Source organism: Macaca thibetana, chromosome 8, assembly GCF_024542745.1.
Source record: "Macaca thibetana thibetana isolate TM-01 chromosome 8, ASM2454274v1, whole genome shotgun sequence".
Taxonomy (NCBI): Eukaryota; Metazoa; Chordata; class Mammalia; order Primates; family Cercopithecidae; genus Macaca; species Macaca thibetana.
Window position 1 is genome coordinate 86,076,727 of NC_065585.1, and position 18,340 is coordinate 86,095,066.

Consider the following 18,340-nt stretch of genomic DNA (forward strand, 5'->3'; position numbering starts at 1 on the left):
CTGCCATAAGAGGGTGCCCTGTCCACTTGTTGGGGTTGGCTGTGAGTCACAAGTGCTGTATCAGAAATCGGCGTGTGCCTGTCAGCACGCGGAGATGCAGATTTGCTGTTACGGTTTTCAGTTCTGTCATTCAGTGTATATTTCTTCAGAATATTTGATTTAGCTCAAAATCACATTAATATATTATTTAATATGCTTATACATTATCAAAATTATAAAAACCCTTGCAGTGTGTCATTGAGATGACTTATTATAGCTATATAGCAGAAAGCATCCCTTACTATATACACCATTGTTCTCTCCCTGGTAGTCTGCGTTATATATTATTTATTAAAGTATGTCTTGACCATATCATCTTGAGAGCACTGTGTTGGCACTCTGGAAGATGCAGAGGTGAAAGGGTCGTATCTTTATTCCTGCTTCCGTGAGAAAAAAACTCGTTCTGACAAAGTTTGTAACTTTTTAAAATAAGGCTACTCGTTCTTTAGTCTTTATCATAGGAAATTATATTTTTCATTCATTAAGACAAGGTGCTATCCAACCAAACACTTCCAGGAAAATCAGAATTACTACTCTCAGATTCTGTTATCATGGTTCATGATCTGTAGCATTTCATTCTGTTCTTTTTCAAATACTGTCTTGGATTGTATATAAAAAAAATTTTCCACAAAGCACAGAAGTGATTCTACACAGTAGACCAAACGGAAGTTCCCGTGCAGTTCCCAAACTGGGCCACGCCAGGGTCACCGAGGCACTTCTCTGATAGAAGGAAGCAATCTGTGTTTTGCCAGGATTTCTACCTGTGGAGTTTGCCAACATTATAGCCTCAGACAAAATGCTTTATCTTTAAGCAAAACCTGAGTTCTTAGCAGGATTTGTCTGGGATGGTTTGTTAAATCCTTCAGCTCAGTATACTTGTATGACCTTGTGAACCATGAATTTTATGAGCATTGTGGCTTCAAACCTCTGAGGCTTATTAAGCATTATGTCACTTCTCTGTGGATTTTCCCAATAAAGGAGAGAGAGGTTTTTGTTTTTGTTTTTGTTTTTTGAGACAGAGTCTCACTCCGTCCCCCAGGCTGGAGGGCAATGGCGCGATCTTGGCTCACTGCAACCTCTACCTCCTGGGTTCAAGCGATTCACCCCCCTCAGCCTCCCGAGTAGCTGGGATCACAGGCACCCACCATCGTGCCTGGCTAATTTTTGTATATTTGTAGAGATGGGGTTTTACCGTGTTGGCCAGGTTGGTCTTGAACTCCTGACCTCAGGTAATCTGCCTGCCTTGGCCTCCCAACGTGCTGGGATTACAGGCGGCCCGGCCAAGAGTTTAAAAATAAAGTCAAAAGCTTTTGTTTTTTTCTGTTTGTTTCTTCTCATATTTAGATTTTCATAATTCAAATTGCTAATTTATATGTATCCTGATGGTCACCGCAAAGTTACATATCTTCTTCTAGTATACAGTATGTTTAGGTATGTGGGCATGCACACAACCGCCACTTATGAGCTTAGCTTTTACTGCAGTCTTTAACATGATCTCACCTCTAGTACAGGGGACCTTGATTTCAAGAAAAACATCTTTTCTTTCTTTTATTATTTTCTTTTTCCATTTTTTTGGTTCCCTGACCAAGAAATGAACCCAGGCTGCTGCAGTGAGAGCACCAAATCCTAACCACTAGACATCAAGGAGAGAAAAACATCTTTATATAACGTAGGATGCCCCAAATTAATCATCTTAAATAGATTTTGTGGTGAATGCTCAGAATTGCCTAATCAAAAGCAAGGTTGGGAAGACTATCAGATCTAATTACACTGCTCAGGGAAAAGTTCAAGTGATACTGTGTTCATTCTTCCATTTTCGGTTTCAAATTAATGCTGAAGAGTGTCTTATTGAGGCTCATGTTTATAAATTGTCAGGAATTCTGTGTGTTGGGATTGCAAAAATTGGGTTGAATTAGTAAGTTATTCTGTGCAGAAGAAATTATTTAAAGATCATTCCGACATCATGCTGTGTAAGTTAGAAAATAGATTGTTACATATCTCAAATATAGGATGTTCGAAGCGCAGTAGGGTCTTGTAATTTGTGAGTCTTGGTTTAAGAGGTTGTTTTGAGGCCGGGCGCAGTTGCTCATACCTGTAATCCCAGCATTTTGGGAGGCTGAGGGGGGCGGATCACTTGAAGCCAGGAGTTTGAGACCAACCTGGCCAACATTGTGAAACCCAGTCTCTACTAAAAATACACAAATTAACCAGGCATGGTGAGCACTCCAAAAATCCCAGCTACTAGGGAGGCTGAGGCACAAGAATTGCTGGAATCTAGGAGACAGAAGTTGCAGTGAGCCAAGATCACACCAATGCACTCCAGCCTGGGCAACAGATTGATACTCTGTCTCAAAAACAAGAAAATTAAGTGCTTGAATTTTTAATTTCTACTTTGTTATTATTTAGAAGTCAGTGGTTCCCTTCTATAACTAATGTTCAGTGCAAGGTATCACACTGTAATTGGGCAATTTTTTTTAAGAAAACATATTGCCAAGATCTTTTTGTCTTATTTAGTATTAAAATTACTATTTCAATGTTACTATTAAAATTGCTATTTTCCTTCCTGTAACTTTCTGCATGTACCAGCTATGACATTTCTGCCTGGAATCATGCCGAAATGTCAACAGTATACCTACCGTGTCTGTGCTGGAATTTTATTTTTTTATTTTTTATTTTTTTTTTTTATTTTTTTTTGAGACAGAGTCTCACTCTGTCACCCAGGTTGGAGTGCAGTGACACGATCTCGGCTCACCGCAACCTCTGCCTCCTGAGTTCAAGCGATTCTTCTGCCTCAGCCTCCCAAGTAGCCGGGACTACAGGCATGTGCCACCATGCCTGGCTAATTTTTGTATTTTTAGTAGAGGTGGGGTTTCGCCATTTTGGCCAGGTTGGTCTCGAACTCCTGGCCTCAAGTGATCCTCTCACCTCAGCCTCCCAAAGTGCTGGGATTACAGGTGTGAGCCACCTTGCCCAGCTCTGGAATTTTAAATTGATGTTTTTGTCATGGGGTTACTGGTCATAGAATCTTAATGTTGGATAAGACCTTAGGTCATCTAGCTCTATTTACATTCAGTTTTCCGTAAGATTATACTTTGGAGTATAAAGTGTACTGTTGGCCACCAGGAACAAGAAGAGCAGCTGTTCTTTGGCATCTGTAATGGTTAGGAAATCTTTCTTATCTGTCCACTTCTCATTATTAAATTAGATTCCACTTTGAAGATGTTTTCTAAAGAATCGAAAATGCTGCAAAGAAGCATATCATTTTCAAATATGGTGAGTTCATCTTACTAGTATTATGATAGAAATCCGTGTAGTAGTTTGTTTTATCCACACACATACAATGATACTTTATTTCTCCCAAAACCGTTGAGTTTATTCCTGTGTGGTAAATCTACCAAATACCTTAGATTACTTCTAATTTCAATTTAAAATTTTTTTCAGGTCGCCATTTTCTCATACTGTTGTGGTTTCATTTTTAGCTTAAACTACTTGGAGAGCTACCCAGTAGAATTCTACTTAATAAACCTTTCCTTTTTTTAGCTATCAGACTAAATGTTATGTGCTACTTAATTTATGCATCTCTGAGTTGGTAGAATATCTAATATGACAAAACCAAATCTTCTGAAAGAACACATTTTATTTTTAATGTAAATCATGCAAAAGTTCTGGAAATTCTCTAAAGAATTTTGGAAGGTTTTCTTACCCACACAAGTCTGTAGTCCAGAGGGGGTATTTTCTTTCTTGAGAATCTTCCCCAGCCCGCCCCCCACTGGAGATTTACTCCAGAGCGTGAGTGGGCTTCTTCCAGCCCGGGGCAGGACCCTGCAGAGTCATCAGCCTAGGTCATAAATACCCTTGACACATGTGGACATTCCTTCCTGCGTTTGGGAAAAAACCCCACAGCTGGAATTAGCCAGTTGAGAAAATCTGTGTAAATAGGAGAGCCACCATAAAGAGAATTTGAGCATTAATTTTTGGGAGAACTTATAAGATAGCTTTACTGTGTTTGAGACTTACTAGTTGTTACAGATTGTTAATGTCAAATCATTTGTATTTCAGGCTTTATCGTCTTGTTTACTTTTACCAGGAGATGCCACTGTCATAACTTCTTCATGGGATAATAATGTGTATGTATCTGTGCACCCCGCTCTGTGATTCCACGTGCAGAATAGCTGCCTCTGTGGACATGAGGTGTGAAAAGCCAGAAGCTTTCCCTGCCTGGATACAGCACTGCTCTTTCTGGCGCGATCTCGGCTCACTGGCTCCGCCTCCCGGGTTCACGCCATTCTCCTGCCTAGAGACAACCGGCCCGGCTAATTTTTTTGTATTTTTAGTATGGTTCGGACCTTGTTTGAAGTGCTGGGATTACAGGCGTGAGCCACCGCGCCCGGCTACAGCACTGTTTTCTAAAGGGAACAAATATTAGAGATGAGGACAGTATGGTTGGATTTGAATATGATTACTTGAATTGAATAACTTCTACAATTGGAGTCTGTTTTTCTCTAAGTTTTAAATTGAGGTCAAAACACAAATGAGCCAGACATGGAAATTTCTAATTTTAAATTCAAATTTTGAATATTTTGATTTAGTAATTTGAGAACAAGCAATTTGTAATTCTAGTGAGCCTTAGTAAGTATAGAGTTAAAGAACGTAATGTTTCCTTAATATGTGTTTAAGAGCCTTAAAATTAAGCCAGACTACTGTTTTAATACTTCTCATTATCTTTTAGCTATTTTTATTCCATAGCATTTGGAAGACGCCAGGACACATTAATGGGACATGATGATGCTGTTAGTAAGATCTGTTGGCATGACAACAGGCTATATTCTGCATCGTGGGACTCTACAGTGAAGGTTAATATATAATTTTAAAAAATTGTTTAACTTGGTGTGCTATATGGCATATATATAATTTGTAGCTTAAAATGTTTGTACATTCAGGTATAAGCCACTCAACTACCTGTTGTTAATGTGTTCAGTCGCTTCGCTCTTTTTCACAAAGCATGTGATATGTAAGGATATTGAATGTTATTGCCTGTGTTTAAAAAGTATATATAAACTATATCTATATTTATGTATTTACTTACATATATTATTTATATTTAAAATACAATATCTGTTAAATATTACATATATATTTTTCTTTATATAATAATATATATATATTTCAAACATAGGCAGTAACAGTCAATATCCTTACATATCACATACTTTGTGATATGTACATTCTTTTTATTTTTTATTTAAAAAAACACTTCTTTATTTTTTTTTTAGAGACAGTGTCTTGCTGTTACTGAGGCTGGGGCTAGAGTGCAGTGGTGGGAATTATAGCCACTTCTTAATAGGAAGTTTATCATTATTTCTGTACTGTATATTCCATTGTGGGGTGAATGGTCTAGCATTCATTCAATAGCAGAGTTAGAAGAAATGTATAGTAGCAGCCCCTTTCATCTGCCATGATCAGAACGGATTATAGTTAATTAGACAATGTCAAGTTAAAGTGGGGAATCATTAAAAAACACATTTTATTTAAACTTAAAATATCTGAGTTCACATTCATTCACCATTCTTTCGATGCAGGACTGTGTTCGGTTTTTTCTTTGGAATCTTACATAAACCATGCCAGCTTTCATTATTTTCAGTTTCTATTTTGTGTTGGTGTAAAAGAAAGCAAGAACCTAAAATTGTTAGAATTCCTCCAGGAGTTTTTCAGAAATTTTTCTTCCATTCTTGTAGATAAGTTTATTTGCCTGTCCCTATTTTTAGTTATTTTGGGGGTAACATCCTTTTTGGTCTTCTTGAAACATTAATAGTGTTCTCAAAACACTGTAACACTTCTACACTCATATTTCCTTAGTTCACATACTGAAGTCACATGATTACAGCAGCTAGTGCAGGTGATAGAAACACACAGGCACAAACAAGGGACGGTAAGCAAGCACGTGCTGGTGGGGAAAAGTGCAGGCATAGGGAGGAGGAGCTGGAGCACTGTGCAGCTTAACTTTATTGGCAAGTCTGTTAAATGGAAATTGAGCAGAGGAGATTTTCTTGAATGCACTAGAAATGACTTTATGTTAGATGTTTGAAAATACCTTCTGCAATATGTTCCATCCTAGGTGTGGTCTGGTGTTCCTGCGGAGATGCCAGGCACCAAAAGACACCACTTTGACTTGCTGGCTGAGCTGGAACATGATGTCAGTGTGAGTACCAGCAACAAACTGCAGAAAACTGACCTTAAAAGTCTAGGGGTTGGGCTGGAAGAAGGTTTTTGGTTTTGTTGATGTTGTTTTGCTTTATTTGGTTATTGGAAGATTATAGGCTAAATCTCAGTTTGGTGTTGACTTTTTAGGTTTCCAAGTCTACTTGGTTTTGTTTTTTCCTCCAATTTACTTCTTTGCACATTTCCCTGAGAATTAGCTACCATCCAACTAGAATTCTAAAATAATAGTTTCTGAGCAGGACGTTGAATATTTGGGTACCCTCAAACTCTTTAGGGCAACAAGATAGGGCCTATGATCCTTCATGTTTTCTGATCCAGACGGTGGAAGGGGACCATCTGTCCAGGAGACACCCATCCAACAGTGGGGGACAGTGACCAGCTGTCTGCGGTGGTCAAGTGCATGCAGCCTGTTGGCACTCTGCCAACAGGCACTCAGTTCTCACTTGCTCTGTTTTCTCCGGGTCACGCTGCTGCATCTTACGCTGTAATTGACAGTACTGCCTTTTCTCTAAGTTGTGAACTGATGCCTAATTTCCATGGTCTTCAGATTAGCTGAGTTTGAGAAATATTTAGTATGCAATTCATGATGATACGCAAACATAGCCTCGAGAGATTCCCCCACTCCCACGAAACCCTCAAATAATCATGGACTGGCTGTGCTTCAGGCAGTTTGGTGCCTCACTATAATTTATTATTCATAGAGTTATCTTTCTGAGACTGTCAGTTTTAAGCTATTTTAAAACAGCATTACATTTACTCTAGCAATACTTCATTTTCATTTTTTCTTGTATTCACTAGCTTATAAAGAATTTAATTTCATTTTTTAAAAGTTATTAATCAGTAGGATGATGCTGAAATATATCTGCATTAGCAACATCAGCACACTGCACAATAGAGTTTAATTTATGTCATGATGACTACATATTTGAATCAGACTAGAGAAACATAGCTAATGACCACAAATCTAAATGGAATATGTATCAATGTGTTTTCTTCCTTAGGTAGATACAATCAGTTTAAATCCTGCAAGCACACTGTTAGTTTCCGGCACCAAAGAAGGCACAGTGAATATTTGGGACCTCACAACGGCCACCTTAATGCACCAGATTCCATGCCATTCAGGGATTGTATGTGACACTGCTTTTAGCCCAGGTAGATATTATCCTTTTTAAAACAGATAATACTAGGTAAATTGGAATGTTGACATAAACAATATTGTTACTTTTGAAATAAACAATTAAAATTTACAAAGAAAAACACTATCTGCTGGTAAAAGAGGTTTTGCCAATAGCTAACACTGCTTTATGCCAGGGTACAGTATACTTGTGGCATCTGCATCAGGTAGAAAAGCAGAATTGGATATTTTTAATTCCTCAACTCATTAGAGAAATTAATTTATAAGATAACAATGAACTCATTGAGATAAAGGGTCATCTCATCCCTGCGTCTTGGAAAGAGCTGGAACCATTTCAAGGAGAGGATAGTCATTGCTTAAATACAAGGGTTTTGAAGAAAATGAATGTGGAGATTAGGCCACTGGACTCAGAAATAATATCCAGAATAATCTAAACCACATTCTGAAGCTGTCACTCATGTCTGAGTCTCACCTTGTGTTGCAGATAGCCGCCACGTCCTCAGCACAGGAGCAGATGGCTGTCTTAATGTCATTGATGTGCAGACAGGAATGCTCATCTCCTCCATGACATCAGATGAGCCCCAGAGGTATAGTTTGTGAGTTACCGGGGGCGAAGACATTTACAGACATGTTCATGATCACTTCATTTGGGCTTACAATGGCCAGTTTAATATAGTCCTTCTTTCATGATGAAGAAAGGACTATTTCTGAATCATTCTTGCAGGTGTTTTGTCTGGGATGGAAATTCCGTTTTATCTGGAAGTCAGTCTGGTGAACTGCTTGTTTGGGACCTTCTTGGAGCAAAAATCAGTGAGAGAATACAGGGCCACACAGGTAAGCAGGACTGCGGTTGTCTTGATCTTTTTTCTCAAGATAATGAACTCAAGCCTGCCTTTTCCATCAGGGAACACACTTCTTGGGCAAAAAACACCCATGGTTTTCTGTGCTATAAACATGTCCCTGGAGCCTCTTGATTGGCCAGGTGATCTGCATCTCGTAGGTTACTCAGGATTTAGATTTATGTTAACAGGCATCAGACTCCAAAAAGGAAGTCTTTAACTTTCATATGGAGAATTAAAAACCACTGTAAAGCTATAATTTTTTAAAAGATAATAGTATGATCTTAAATTTTTAGAATAGTAAAAAAAAAAAAAAAAGGAAAAAAAAAAAGAAACCCGCCAGGCGCGGTGGCTCAAGCCTGTAATCCCAGCACTTTGGGAGGCCGAGATGGGCGGATCACGAGGTCAGGAGATCGAGACCATCCTGGCTAACCCGGTGAAACCCCGTCTCTACTAAAAAATAACAAAAAATTAGCCGGGCGAGGTGGCGGGCGCCTGTAGTCCCAGCACTCGGGAGGCTGAGGCAGGAGAATGGCATAAACCCGGGAGGCGGAGCTTGCAGTGAGCTGAGATTCGGCCACTGCACTCCAGCCTGGGCGACAAAGCGAGACTCCGTCTCAAAAAAAAAAAAAAGAAGAAGAAACCCAGAAACAATACAAAAGGAACTACGATGAAAATTAAGGCTTCTTTCTACCGCTGACTTCTACCTCCCAGTCCTCCTTACAGTACTTTATCAGTGTGTGTTCTGTGAATAAGAGAGGGTATAGGTGTATAAAATTGTTTATGTGAAGTATAATATTAAACTTTTCCGGCCTTTTTTTTCATTTAGTAATATTTCTTGGAGATTCACTCGATTGCTTACAAATTCTTGCTTTCTGATCATTTGGAGGACTTGGTTTTTAATTCTTTTAGTGTCTCCTGTTACCCGTTGACTTCCCACTGTAAGCAGTAACTTCCTACCTTCATTCTCTTCCCTGTGTCACAACTTCATATGGTTATTTCTTCTTAAATGTACACCTTAAAAATTCTGGGGCAGGCTCAGTGGCTCAGGCCTGTAATGCCAGCACTTTGGGAAGCCAAGGTGGGAGGACTGCTTGAGGTCAAGAGTTTGAGACCAACCTTGGCAACATAGCAAAACCTCATCTCTACTAAAAATCAGAAATATTAGACAAGTGTGGTAGCACATGCCTGTGGTCCCAGCTACTTAAGAGGCTGAGACGGGAGGATAGCTTGAGCCCAGGAGATAGAGGCTGCAGTGAGCTTGATCATGCCACTGTACTCCAGCCTGGGTAAGAGCAAAAGCGAGACTGTTTCAAAAAAATGAAATTATTTGTGACTTTAGTTCTCTACTTAGAAACTTTAATGTCATTTGACCCCTTCCAGTGGAAAAGGAAATAAACCAATAACCTTACACCAATTCCCTACCTTTTCCTTCACATCTGTCTCCTAACTTTTCTCATGTTATACCTGTATTATACTTTGCCAAGGTATTTATTTGCATTCTGTGCTGTATCCATAATTTCCAGTTGTTTTGGCTTTAGATTTACACTTAAATGGTTTATTATTCCTCACGCGATCTTTGTACCAAGCAATTATTTTTAATTTATTCAAGGGTTTTATTATAGGAAGAAGACAAGAAAAAAATAGAACTTACTTCACTTGTTTAATAAATGAATAATAGCAAAGCAAGAGTAAGCATCAGAGTGAAGTTTATCTTTGGGTGCCTCCTGGTCAACTTCCTGCCTAACCAAAATGTCTCTTTCTCTCAGGTGCTGTGACATGTATATGGATGAATGAACAGTGTAGCAGTATCATCACAGGCGGGGAAGACAGACAAATTATTTTCTGGAAATTGCAGTATTAAGTGCCTTTTCCTCTCCTGAATATTAAGTTGAACTCTATTTAATGCATTTGTAAACCAAACTTTTAAACGGACTGGTGAATGTGCAATGCTAGTAATTAGAAGTTTTACCACATGGAAAATTTGTGGTTTTAAACTTTCTAAATCATGGTGACTTTGTTGAAAGCCATTAGTTGCCATTCTCTTAAGGCAGATAAAATGTGGCAGTGCTAGGGAAAACATGTTACATTGTAAGGCAGATGATCATCCCTGTATGATGATTGTCAGAAGACAGGACTGGGTAGCAGAGAACAGCTAAGAGATAAATTGGGCTAGGGAAACTTGTCAGAAAGCACTGAACAATTAAGAATTTTCCAAGAAAATGTGCAGTATTCTCTGCTACTTCTGAATCTGTTTTGTCTTCCTAATCTATCACAATTGCTACCCATCGGGTTTTGGGTGTATGTTTTCATAGAGTGGTTACTTTCTATAATGCTGTACCCAGATTCTAAGAACCTGGAGGATTAGCAGTTCTTATAACAGTAAGTTTACTGTGTATAGGAACGGTTTGTATTTCATTATAGCTATTCATCTTTTCTACATTAAAAATATTTTTCTCTAAAGAAAACTGTTTTCATTTTATTTAAATAACTTAAGACTAGTGTGTTTAAGACCATAGATCTAGAATCATCTTCTAGAAAACCATATTTAGTGATATGAATGTAATTCCATTACTTTTGAAATTATCTTCAGACTCAGGTAGATAATCCAGTATTTTTTTCGCTTCTAAATTTCAAACAAGCTGTATAGCAGTAGCAGATTTTTATATTCAACCTCTGAACCATGGTTAATTGTGCGACTTATTGTTTCTGTACTCTTTAAAAACACTGTTGTATCTTACAAGTAGTATGATATAGGAGAAAAAACTTGAGTCAGACCATACTAATAGAATTTTCAAAGTCAGTTTCAAGTGTTATTAAGTATCATCTGGTCTCAGGTATTGCTAGGGACAGTCAGTAGCCTCAATGAGTTCCTGCTGCATGGCAGGGGTGAACCAGCTCTCTTGGCCCTGGTAATCTGGGGTTCCCAGCTGGAAGCAATTTTCCTGACACTCAGTCTCAGCACTGTGAGCTGTTCTTAGGGCCCCTGAATGTCAGCTTGTTCTGGGAAATGATGTCTCCCATAGCTGAAAGTGAATTTCACCTGCCTATCTTCTAGATCATGCATAAGTTTGGTGAAAGCAAATGATGCAGTAACAGACAGACTAAAATGTAACTTTATGTATACATATTTAATTAGAATAGCCATAAACCAAAAAGAAGAAAAAAGTCAGGATAAAATGTCACTATCATTTTGTTTGCAAGGAGTCAGGAAATGGAACAAGTTACCAGAAAAATATTCTAAGACCATCCCAAAGTAGCTAGGTTACATAATCTTAAGAGTCAAATGCCAAAATTAAGTATTATACCACTTAATCCACAAATGAACAAAAGAGGAGTCAAAAGTTTATCCTGTTTAGTGTAATAACTTTTACATTAAATATATAGTGATTCACTTCTCACAAAGTGGTGCTGGCAACTTTTAGAAGAAAGAAGTTTCCATTATGCATTGACTAAAAAATCTCAAAAACAACTAAGCAGCTATGCTATAGCTCAGTAAGTACCATTAAACTGTTCTGGGCTAGTGTACATTTCAGGTTAATAGAGATCTACATTTTGGGTTTTAGAAAGGCAGCAATAATTATATTTTGGCTTTTAGTCTAGATGCTTAACATAGTTAAGGCGACAGTTTAAGCATATTAAATGAAGGTAGTTAAAATTTAAGAATCATCACAATCTCTTGCAACCTACATACACTGTTTAATGCTTACATGGAATGAAACCAGTGTTCTTAATTGGCATTTTATACACACACCGAATTTTTTTAAAAAATCAAAGGCAATCATTCTAAATGTACTATGGTAGCATGTTAAAAATGCAAATATGCTATAGAACTAAAGTAATATGAACAGCACTACTCATTACCTAGGAGAAAGGTGACTGGTTTTCACACAAAGCTAAGCCTGTATCAGTCATCCTAATCACAATGGCTTATAAAAGCATCAGGTTTCCAGTAGAGAAACTGTTCTAGGAAAGTCAGTAAATCTCTTGAAAGTTTCACATCTGTAAAACCAGGATAAGGCTACAACTATTTTGAAATCTGAACAAGGTATCAGATGAAAATAGTAAGATTCCCAGCCATAATGTAAGATAGAAAAGTCCTCATGCAGCATATGCTTGCTGGCTCCGGGAAAGCTTCATGTGCATAATACAGAAGTTGCCAAAGAAGGAAACTGGAGACGTTCAGCTGCATTTCCATGGTGCCGTGAATTTTAAACCTCAGGAATGGTGTGGTCCATTAGGCTTTTCATGATGCTTGGTGCCATCCTACAAAAGAGGTGCTTTTATTATGTACTGAGATTCTGTCCCCCCCCCCCCGAAAATGCTATGTTAATCCAAGAAAATTCCCAATTCCAATTTAGCACCTGTTAGCATCAAATGTGAATGGAGAGAAGGGAAAGATCTTTTAAATGAGTCCAGAAGCATCTCTGGTAATCTAGTTGTTGACAGACCCTCAGTGGGAAAGGCTATCTGTATTTGGCTAGAGAAGTTAGGATACAAATGAATTCTTGTACATTAAACCTGGTGATTTTTTTTTTTTTTTTTTTTGAGGCGGAGTCTGGCTCTCTTGCCCAGGCTGGAGTGCAGTGGCTGGATCTCAGCTCACTGCAAGCTCCGCCTCCTGGGTTCACGCCATTCTCCTGCCTCAGCCTCCCGAGTAGCTGGGACTACAGGCGCCCGCCACCTCGCTCAGCTAGTTTTTTGTATTTTTTAGTAGAGACGGGGTTTCACTGTGTTAGCCATGATGGTCTCGATCTCCTGACCCTCGTGATCCACCCGTCTCGGCCTCCCAAAGTGCTGGGATTACAGGCTTGAGCCACCACGCCCGGCCAAACCTGGTGAATTTTAAAAAACAGAAAATGACAAGGCTGTGATGAGTTGGGGTAGAGGGATCCATCAGTGATTTAAAAAAAGAGAACCTTAGAACAATTAGTCATGACAATAACTCCTTTTTACCCCCTCGAAGCGTAGGGAGGTGCATTCTATCCAGAAGCCAACATACAAATTTCATTACAATGGTTATGTTTATGAATCTTTTAAATCTCATTTTCACATGCATGATAGAGGTTCTGAAAGAAGGATTCCAAGCTGGCTTGACAAAAACAGCTATGGTAGATGCTAGGATACGAAAAGCTGTATAGAAGTAACCTTGTTACCTCTTTTCATTTCTGATCACTTGGCTTTCTAATCCTCAGTTCCTGAGCACAGATAGCACCAACACACCACACATGTCTATCTGCTTCCTGAGATTCTGGAGAGAAGGGAAACTTACTCCTAGCATTCCACCAGCAAGAATTCTCCATTACGAACCACTACAACTATATTTATACTGAGCAGAGGAGTGGCAGGCAGTACAACTGCAGTCAATTGTACTGCAAATTGAAAGCTAAAAGCATGCCCACTTTTCCTTGCATTCTTCTACTAGGCAATATCAAAACTGAGGAAAGTATATGTGGATTTTATTCCATACTTGGGAAGTTGTAAGAGCTCATCCTTACCAACCCCGCTGACTTAAATAACTTACTTCAAATTTCTAGATAAACACCAGTATTCATTCCTTAGGTAAAAGACCCAAAGGGCTGAGAATTAAACTATAGTGCTTACATTAAGTCACACGACCATATGCATTAAGTTGAGGAATTGTTTACTTACCGCTTAATAATATGTTCAAAGATAAAAGCAGGCATGATTGTAATAGTAACTACAGTCCCAGATGTTGATAGTATGTCTGCAATTTGAGAGTCCTGATAAAAACACATATTAAAAATCAATTCCACAGAGGCTTTATTTAATAAATACAAAATTATGCCAGTCTTGGTAAAGAAATACAAAATATATGTCCTGTTATGTTTTGTTAAGATCTCTAAAATCCTGCTTGGTATTTCTAATTTTTTTCTAGTATTTTTTTTTTTTTTTTTTTTTTTTGAGACGGAGTCTCGCTCTGTCGCCCAGGCTGGAGTGCAGTGGCGCGATCTCGGCTCACTGCAAGCTCCGCCTCCCGGATTCACGCCATTCTCCTGCCTCAGCCTCCCGAGTAGCTGGGACTACAGGCGCCCACAACCGCGCCCGGCTAATTTTTTGTATTTTTAGTAGAGATGGGGTTTCACTGTGGTCTCGATCTCCTGACCTTGTGATCCGCCCGCCTCGGCCTCCCAAAGTGCTGGGATTACAGGCGTGAGCCACTGCGCCCGGCATTTTTTTCTAGTATTTCTTACCAAGTTTAATTGTACACTATTTTACAGCTAGTAACCAGTTTGCTTAAGTAAACTGAGTTGAATATTTTAGTCAAAAAAAAAAAAACCCTTTTCCTTTCTGAATATTAAATAATTTTCCCCATATACAATACTACCATCTCCTCTTAGTTAACTGTGTATTCTAAATCAAAGTCTACGAAATGAGGAGGTCATGCTTAAAACTTTTTGACCTTAAGACAGACTTATTTAGGAATTTGTGGAGGAGAAAAACTATAAAAATAAAGTATTAATATGAACCAAAACTATTATTCATTTCCTTGTATTCCTGGATTGAGAAATGTTGGGCAACTATTCATTTAGAATGTCATAAAAATCTTTGTTGCCCATATTTCCACAGAATTCTAGTGTGAGGTACTTCTGAAATCATTGATTCCACCCCCCTTGTTATAGGAACTGTAGTTCTAGATAACAGCCCAAATAATTCCCGTGACTGGCTAGAGCAAGAACCCAGGCCCCACGTTCCCCATCTCCCACCTAAGTCACTGAAAACAGCACCACCTAAATACAGTCAAAAGACAGACATTTTCTAAAACTGCAGCAGAACATGGCACAAAGTCTGTTCCTTACCTTCAATCCAATGACATTCTGTCCATTGATTTCACAGATGTTATGTTCTGTGAGAAGACCATTTCTGGCTGCAGAGCTATCTTTCACTATGGATGTTATTTTTCCATTTTTAAAGATAAAACCAACATGTCCAGTGCTATCCTTATGCATGGTAATCGTCCGTTCAAAGGGCCTACAAACATAATGGGTTATACTAAAAACTTAATTCTAAGGTAAACATTTTAATGGATTTCATATACCATAAATGTTGCCATATTGGACACTTTTATAATAAACACTGTTTCTAATAAGAGCAACTTACAGCTCTGATTTTATACATTCACAGAACATCTTTGTGTAAAAGTTTTTTTTTAAGTTTATTCATTATGGTTTGACTGATTTACTAATCAACATTTCCTTCTTTAAGTATCAAAGACAACTGCTTTATATGGTTTTATCAATGTTTTTCCTTTATAATTAATCAGACTTTACAGCATTAAGAATAAGATAAGCTTTTTAACTAAATCACAGTGGTAAAAATAATTTTTATTTTTTATTAACTTTTGGTATTTTCTACAGCCAAATCATATTTAGGAACTATTTCTTTTGTTTAAAACCTCTAAAATATTTCTCACAACTTGACTTTGAAAATTTTATACACTGCTATATTTGAAAAGAAAAACTAGAGCAGCAGTAAGACGTTAAGTTCCTCAAGCCCCTTTGGAAAGGAAGGCATGCAGCTATTATTAAAAGGCATCCAGCTGTCCCTCTAAAGTTGTTACACCAGTTACGTTTGCTTGATTCTCTATAAACTCTGTTATCATGTTATCATAAGGGTTTTATGATAAACTTGTGTTTACAATATTAAATTCAGAAGAGGCATTTCTTCCTGTTAGTACAACTTACTCTTTGAAACTCTGCTTACAGTAAAAAGGACATTCATCTGAAACATTTACTAAATACCTAAACTGAATGAGCAACTGGAAACACAAAGATAAAACAGAAGTTTCACTGAGAAGGAACAAAAACTCAAAAGCTTACTATAGCAATGTGATATAGGTCTACCCTTAATTGGGTAAGGAGTAGACAAGAAAATAAATGGAGGCCCCTGTTTCATGTGCTAAATGTTTAAGGTCTAAGTGAATGAGCTGCTAAACAGAATATTCCATGTTCTTGGAAACTACTGCTTCATAACTACCCAAAAGTCTTGATACGGTTTTCAGAACTCCCACACTACTTGGAAGTCTGCATGGGCTGTGACCCTCACAATGAGGCACCACTGTGATAGTATGTCTACAATTTGAGAGTCCTGATAAAACTAGGCCAGATGTATCTAAGCAGTAAGTCGGAAAGTGAGCTCAGAGATACCCTGCTACTCAGTTACTTCTCCAACATACATTTTCTATTTTCTAGAGAGATTTGTCCTATAAATTCTGAAATAAGGTATCATATCAGAATGCTTTAAAAACATGCTTTAAAAACAAGCAAACAAACAGTCTGCACCACACAGCTGCAAGACTGTAAGGCTCATCAATAACATTTTATCATTTTCTGCAACAAAATAATACATTCACAGACTCTGAAAGCCCAAAAAAATGGAAAACTAGTATTGAATTTTCATTTGAGCTGTTTAGTAACAGCTTACCTGTCACGAATGGTCATGGTAATCTTCTCTCCAAAAGCCTGTTTGAGCACCTTGTGCGCTTTATCTGAGCTCCACCCTGCACAGTTTTCACCATTGATCTGGAGTACTTGGTCCCCAAATCTCAGACCAACCAATGAGGCTGGAGAATTAGCCTGGACTAGCTGAACAAATATACCCTAGATAATAAGAAAATAATTTTCGTCATTTACCACTACTATGATACGGTTTAAAATGCTGGAAAATTAGGAAACAACTGTTTGTTAAAAACTCTACCTTAGTGATTAAAAAAAAAAAAAAAAAAAGGAAAAACTATAGGAGTCTATCCAGTTATCACCTCAAAAGAAACTGAAAAATTTATCAAGACAGTAACTCCAAAGAATACGGCAAAAAAGTGAGATTTCAATGGCAATTTTTATACCAAATCATAACCCACCTGACCAACCACAATCCCCCCTTTCATCTTGGAATACAAAACTAAGGAAAATAGAGTGGGACAACTTTAATAAATGCAAGTGTCTAATGAGTCTGATAGAATACCAGATTATCAGTCCATAATCATATTTAGGGGAAAAGCAAGTCACATATTAAAAAGTTTGGTGAGTTCTTTTACAGCTTAATAAATGACAGTTTAAGGTCATAATTCTACCTTTTGAGCTGAAACATTCCTTTACCCATTGGCTAAATTGTGTATAATCAAGTAAGATTAAAGTTTGTCAGACTAAAAAGATGGGCATATTAAATCCACATGTACAGGCTTATAAAGAACACACAAATAAATACAGAAAACTCAAGTACTGTTAACAAATAACTACTTACATGGATATTTTTACTTACGTAAAATCTCAATCAGAAGTTGAACAAAATATAAATAGATAAGTATAAAAGAAGAATAAGCCTGGTAAATAAAATGTAAGTGCATCTACCTCAATCCTAAGCTAGGTCACATATTTCTATCACGCATCTGTTACATTGTAGAGTGATAAGCAAGAACTAGGTAGCACCCCATATAAGAAAAAAATGCCCTTTGGCCACGTGAACAAATCCACTGCAAGTATTTCCTACAGTGGGGCCAAGGGGCCTATGAAAAGTATCTTTTCTCTTTAGGACAGAGGAAAGAACACAAGAGGAATCCTGGCGGAAGGGGCAGCAGTATCCTCTATTCCCTGAAGATTTTGGAGAAAGGGCAGCAAAGTCAGAGCATCCCAACCAAGCACACAGATGTATTTTGAATAAGATACAAGTGAGCAAGGCCATCATCGATGGCCTCAGCCCCCTGGGTGGGCAGGCAGGGTTGGGGCTTCCTGCCAAGATCAGCCTCCTCCATTTACAGCAGTGCACCACACTTACCATTTTCTGTGTTGAAAGTCTGGATGCACTAAGCTACAGATGTATGACTGAAACTGAATCCAATAAGGTAATGGCTGAAACTGTAAATTGGGGTAAAGACTCAGCACGTCCTTAACAATTCTAAATGGTTCCTCAGAGAGTAACCCTGTTTCATATATTCAGTATATTAAGGTGAGAGGTAATTATAAAGTAATGGCTGCCCTAATTAGAAAGAAACTTTTACTCAAAAAACTCAAAAAATGACCTATTAAATTCAAATATGAAGGATGTTAATAACAAATCTGCAAAAACCACCTCACAAGTTAAATACCGATCA

The 18,340-nt window shown here is 38.0% G+C and overlaps 2 protein-coding genes across 6 annotated transcripts in view; one reads left to right on the top strand and one right to left on the bottom strand.

The window, feature by feature from the left end:
* Window positions 1–10,695, top strand: part of NSMAF (neutral sphingomyelinase activation associated factor) — a 76,824-nt gene extending 66,129 nt beyond the window's left edge. For both annotated transcript variants that reach the window (XM_050802261.1, XM_050802260.1), the window contains exons 24-31: window positions 3,245–3,312; window positions 4,099–4,166; window positions 4,769–4,892; window positions 6,155–6,238; window positions 7,260–7,410; window positions 7,878–7,980; window positions 8,118–8,227; window positions 10,002–10,695. In XM_050802261.1, the coding sequence (XP_050658218.1) occupies window positions 3,245–3,312; window positions 4,099–4,166; window positions 4,769–4,892; window positions 6,155–6,238; window positions 7,260–7,410; window positions 7,878–7,980; window positions 8,118–8,227; window positions 10,002–10,096 (803 nt within the window). In that variant the 3' untranslated portion in view covers window positions 10,097–10,695. The remainder of the gene's footprint in view (window positions 1–3,244; window positions 3,313–4,098; window positions 4,167–4,768; window positions 4,893–6,154; window positions 6,239–7,259; window positions 7,411–7,877; window positions 7,981–8,117; window positions 8,228–10,001) is intronic.
* Window positions 10,696–11,330: 635 nt separating this feature from the next.
* SDCBP (syndecan binding protein) overlaps window positions 11,331–18,340 on the bottom strand; it is a 30,878-nt gene continuing 23,868 nt past the window's right edge. For all 4 annotated transcript variants that reach the window (XM_050802267.1, XM_050802264.1, XM_050802268.1 and 1 more), the window contains exons 6-9: window positions 16,678–16,853; window positions 15,054–15,225; window positions 13,885–13,976; window positions 11,331–12,498 (exon numbers count right to left, since the gene is read on the bottom strand). In XM_050802267.1, the coding sequence (XP_050658224.1) occupies window positions 12,444–12,498; window positions 13,885–13,976; window positions 15,054–15,225; window positions 16,678–16,853 (495 nt within the window). In that variant the 3' untranslated portion in view covers window positions 11,331–12,443. The remainder of the gene's footprint in view (window positions 12,499–13,884; window positions 13,977–15,053; window positions 15,226–16,677; window positions 16,854–18,340) is intronic.